We start from the raw sequence: 5,698 nt of genomic DNA on the forward strand, positions 1-5,698 counted from the left end.
GAGTCCGATTAGTTAATTTGCTCTGGGCGTTTAGATCATGCAGGAACTGTTGTTTCCTAACGTGATCAGAATGGCGTTGTCACCCTATTCACTGTGGACAACGGTAAGTGACCTGGCTATTTCTCGCTGACTTTGATCGCTCTCTCATCGTCCAACTAATCGATCTTGTGAAAATAACGATTATTTCCCGCGAAACTTTGTGGTATAACCTTTTTATATTCTGTGGTCTGTACCAAGTTATACATGCGGTTTGTTTGCATATGACGTCATGGAGACGGTTGATTTGTATTCTCTGGGGGTGTCTGTTACATATTAGTAGGTGGATGTGTAAGTTTGTTTTAAAAAGATAGATTTCAAGTATCTGTGTCGTTTATATATTTAAATTTCAAAGCCCGATTTTCACATGTAAACTATACAACTTAATAAATGTTCATATTATGTACTGAAAGAGAATTAGTCACAAATCTCAATAAACATAGTAATTATGAGCAATATTTAAAATGCTAAAGCAATACGAAACCAATACCAATCAGCCATGAAATTCTCTGTAGAAAGTTGTACACAGATTCTCACTTTTCTAAACTTACTTGTGAGAGACATGAGAAAGAAAGCATGAACATTAACCACAAGTTTGTGCATCAGTCTTTAGTAGCAAAGATGAATTCTATATTATAACTTTAGCCAAGACTCTTGAGAATATAACGTACGACTCGAAACATGCTAAGACTATGGAATTATACGAAATTGACAAACAACAGTTACAAACATAATAAAGGGGCTTTTTTTTGGGGTGGGGGACAAGTTAACAGAAATATAAACCACTTCATTTTGCTTATAATCGTTGTTTGTCAACTTATTATTATTATTAATATATTAGCGTAACAAGACATGCACAACAAGACTATGGAATACTAATAAAACAATGCAATACCAAGCGAATTAGAAGACACCAAAGGCTTGTTATTTCATTTTCTCGGTTGATGGTTGATAAGACAATATACTGAGATAATTTTAAACTTTTAGAATTATAAATGAAATATAATAGCTTCTCATGGAGTTTCAAAACTACGCGCAAAGTTCCAGTATTTTAGTCAAACTTTCTTGAACAAATGATAAAACGAAGTACCAATTTCTCGATCCATTTCCATACGACACCTTGTACGTGTTTAGTACAAAATAGTTGATTTTCTAACGACAGAATTGCCGCTTTTTCTGCTCGGTTCTCAAAGAAAATACAAAGAATGCGATGGATGATAAATTTCTTAATCGTTTCGTGTCTGAGACGTCTGATTATCAGCTTTACCCAACGTAGTACCAGGACTTATATGTGGTCCCTAGTCCAGGATGAGATTCATGGCTTTGGTGACAGAATAAAGCATGGTACTAATAATCTTATTAGAAGATAACATTGGGAACTCTACAAAATTGGCAGGTTAGAATTGCCCCAAAAGTAACCTGTAAAAGATACGATCATAATGTAATTAGATTTAATTGTACATTTTATGACTCATTTTTTGATCTTGGAATATTCCAGTTTAAATGATATCCAAATTAAAGTTTAATTTCTTCTGGAACATGAATAATTATTGAAAACATCAGTTTCGTCCAATCTCAAAGCACTTAATTTATACGCTTACATTCAAAGAGAAATTACAAATCATGCACAAATTAATGTTACATTTACACTTTCTTTTTACGCTTTCAAAGATTACCATTTTAATGTATCACTAAGACTATTATAGAAAACCAGTAATCTCCCAATTGTTTTTAAGGCATAAAAACATACATACACTTTATACAAAATTTTATGTGTTTTCTGATTTCTTAAACATTATACTTTATGAAGATAAGCACATTCCTGACGTGGGTAGGAACATATGAGTTGGGTGAATATTACTTCTTTACACCTTCTCGTAAGTTTTTCAGCGATTTTCATTCATACAAAATTTGTGAGGTTTGTCATTCTCTAAAACTTCTAAGATCGCTATGGCTCATGCAACGTTTGTTTTGTACTATTTTTTCATCAATTCTCTGCTTTGATATTTCTGCCATGAGTAATTAGATATTTTATAAAATAGGATACAGACATACTGCATCTGTATTAGTAGGCAATGTACTACCTTAGGTAGGCGGTAAACGTTTTTTGATGACACGATAATGGGTTGAGTACTTTATTTTAAAACGATTTTGGAGTCTCACTATGTCGTCACAGTCCATGTCGCGACGTTTGGTAGCATTCTATCTGACGACCATCTTAACAATAGCCCTGCAGCGTAATTTCTTTTTCAAAGGTCTCTGTCATAAGGTTGTCCTATCCAAAACATACCACTTTTCCCTGCAGGCTTTCCATAATCTACGTTCTGTACAACGAAGGCGATTTCCCAGCGTTCATTTAAATAGTTCGATTGCACCGAAATTAACAGCCGCTGCGTACGGCGACGGGGGAGGTATTTCTACATACAGAATAGTGTGTATGCCCGTTTCATTTTACAGCTACCTTAAGTATGAACGAAAGATGACTGGAAGTCTTATCTTGGTGCACCCATACCTTGTTGGCCTCGTTATTGAAAACGTTGATTGTGATTGCCTGGGCTTTTACCACTGACCTTTGAGTTCGTAGATTCTCAGTTGTTACAAGACACCAAACTGTGCTAACTATGGCTAGGGCCTGACTTGTTACAGTTTCTTTCTATATGGTCCTAGTGCCACAAATTGATTCATATTCCTTTGTTTTCTAATGCCATTAAGCCAAAGGTATATCCCCTTCTTGGAAATTCAAAATCTTCGATATGAAAACACCTTTATGATCTGAGTGTATGCATATTTTTCGTTATATTTTCTGTGGCATCGCATTACCTATAAAATACCAAACGATGTCAAAATATGGTTCTGAAACACTTTGTATCACCGCGGCTTTATATCGGCTGTGATTGTCATGCGACTAGCTGATTTGCGTGTTTATAATCGTTTTAATATAAGTACTCACCCTTGTATGGTTAAAGGTTCTTGACAAAAATAAACTAAATATGCAAACAATGAAGCACTTAATTATAATAAAAAAACGTATATGAATAAACAGTTTTACAATTTGTCTTTTGTCCTTTAAAAATCACAGCATGAAATAATAAAGTTTTATTCATTCAAAGTCAACTGTTTTCCTCCAATAAGGGTCGGAACTTTTCTAGGTTTGTTTTTACAACGGTATTTGGCACTTTTGAATTGTGTTTTTCGACCAGGTCAGAAACACTAAGGTACATGCACGGTCATCTCTAGTTTAGAAATGCTAACTACAGTGATGGGAACCAATGAATAGCACCCTCCGCCTACACGGCTAATCTTAACTGAATAGCGATATTGATTTTCATTAATAACCCAACATCTGAAGGTGAGAAGCACGAATCTTGGACTTTATGATCCGCAATCCGGGCAATTAACCACATGTCACGCCAAGCCCATTTTTCTGATGATAGTGGGAAACAGAGTTTTTAACCTAAACAGAATTTTATGCAACACATGGTCTAAACGGCCATATGGGAGATATTTAATACCATCTTTTCTTTCATGCTATACAATTGCAGTAGACAACAACAATGAATTTCTGAAGACAGAATACATTACAAATTAAGCCTAATTAAGGGAATGATTTTCACTTTTATAACACGCTACAGCTTTAAGTGTAGAGCGTATTGCGGCTCGAACCATCAGCATTTCTATCCGCAGCCCTAAACGATAACCTTGAGGCCACTCCAAGCCCCTTGATTCATCTAAACATCTCTTTAATTGCTTTTAATAGCAAAATATCTTTGTCACACATCCATAACATGTTTCTTCTCACTAGCGGTTATTATGAATAGACACATTTTAAACAGAAAAACGATTCAGCTGTTGCTAATTTTAATCAATGTGATACACACTAGTTAGATAGGTACGGATAGGGTCAAGTTTGTGTTAAATTACTAGGTTCAGTCTACCTATCAAAGTTTTATCCAAATAGATATTGAGAAATGCATTTTATTTCCGCAGATGATGTTAAATAACAGTTTTTTTTGTTTTGTTTTTTTACACAATAAACACACCAATTAAAGAGAGTAATATATGAAAAGAGAAACCACACGTTACACAATGCTCCAAATCTCACGACTGTTCTTGCTTTAAGAATGCTGAAATCAATCACTTATCATAAATATAGCTCAAAATTTGTTTTATTCCTTCAATCGAGCCACCTCACAGACCATTCTTGACAAGACCTTATGTCAATACTCGTTTTAGTTTTTGGATTCATATATTTAGCTTGTGAAATGTATTTTACACTGTGGTAATCCTTTTTCTTTACTGCAGTAGTGGGAGATGTTAAAAATGTTTTTTTACTGGACTCTGTATCTAAGCCAAAATTGTTGAACGCCTGGCGAGTGTTCTACCAACTGAGCTAAAGGTTTAACCAAGCTGGAGTGTTAGAACGGAATAAAAAAAATAAAATATAATTTACAAGCTAAACGAATGAAGCCAATAAATAAAACTAGTGGTAACATAAAATTATATTTCTGATGTATCCTCGGTCAGTCACCGAAAAAAAGATCCTAACTTGCACAAAATTGGTAACTGCGAAAATATTTCTAAAGTGCAGTTAACTTTCTTTGAACAGACAATTTTTTGATAATTTTTACAAAACTTTTTTTTTCACGTTAAAGCTAATGATTATATTAAGTAGATATAGCTAATACTAACTACATATGAACACGTTTTTTACCTATTCGTCCCCCCAAAAACGAGTGCCACGTTTAAAAAGATCATGCCTAAGTAGGTTGAAATGCTCTGGCTGCCACTTGGTGACTGATCTCCTGAAACAATAAATAAAAACAAAAATTTGATATATAGGGTACATTCTAAATGGTTAACTAACATAAATGTGACGGATTTACTATTCTATATATATTTTATATCGATGTTTGTTTGAGTTAAATTTATATTTAGAAATGTACACAACTTATACTGTTACATCTGTATTGCAAAATTCCTGCCTATTCATTAAAATTGTAGAAAATTCTCGAGTGTAAGAATCAACAATATATGTGTGTACGTAAACACTAGTGTAGCGTTCATTTTGTTGCGTAAGCTGAAATTTCGAGAAACTCTCCTCAAGCCTATAAACATACTCAACGAGATGCGCCAAAAGACAGTACATATTATTGAGTTGCTATAGTTTGTATACTCTAAACCTCGGAAGCTATAACTGTGATTGTTATAACATTTATTAATCGGGAAACTTCAGCTATTTCACCAGGAACGTTTATAGATTTCGAATATTACAAACCATTTAACTTCAGCGAATTCACATCAGACATTAGTATTTTTACGAAAACATTATATAACTTCAGCGGTGGACAACTCGTATGTGGCGGGTGAAGAACGAGGGAACACAGTGATAGCTAGCTCCCTGTTAAGTGAATTGTATCTACATTGTTCATCGTGAACCCTCGATATAATATCAAGGAAGTTCCAGACCAGGTAGAGGACTCAATATTGATTGTAAGTTTGTAAAACTTTTGTATATAGATCATTATTTGTAATAACCATTATTGTAATGGTTATAATAACCATTTAAAAAAAAACAACTGTGTATCAATATATCAATCTTGTTGACAAGTGTCATAAATTGGATATATATCGACATTTATTTAATATCTAAATCTAAATTATC

At 33.8% G+C, this 5,698-nt stretch overlaps 1 protein-coding gene across 4 annotated transcripts in view; it reads right to left on the reverse strand.

Annotated features, from left to right (window-relative positions):
* Positions 1 to 5,698, reverse strand: part of LOC111088141 — a 137,651-nt gene that overhangs the window by 15,473 nt on the left and 116,480 nt on the right. For 2 of the 4 annotated variants that reach the window (XM_022397265.1, XM_022397251.1), the window contains one exon: positions 4,748 to 4,838. In XM_022397265.1, the coding sequence (XP_022252973.1) occupies positions 4,748 to 4,838 (91 nt within the window). Of the gene's footprint in view, positions 1 to 6; positions 1,456 to 4,747; positions 4,839 to 5,698 lie in introns of those variants that run through there. The other 2 variants (XR_002612750.1, XM_022397257.1) reach the window with 2 other exon arrangements.

Source organism: Limulus polyphemus, unplaced genomic scaffold, assembly GCF_000517525.1.
Source record: "Limulus polyphemus unplaced genomic scaffold, Limulus_polyphemus-2.1.2 Scaffold87, whole genome shotgun sequence".
Taxonomy (NCBI): Eukaryota; Metazoa; Arthropoda; class Merostomata; order Xiphosura; family Limulidae; genus Limulus; species Limulus polyphemus.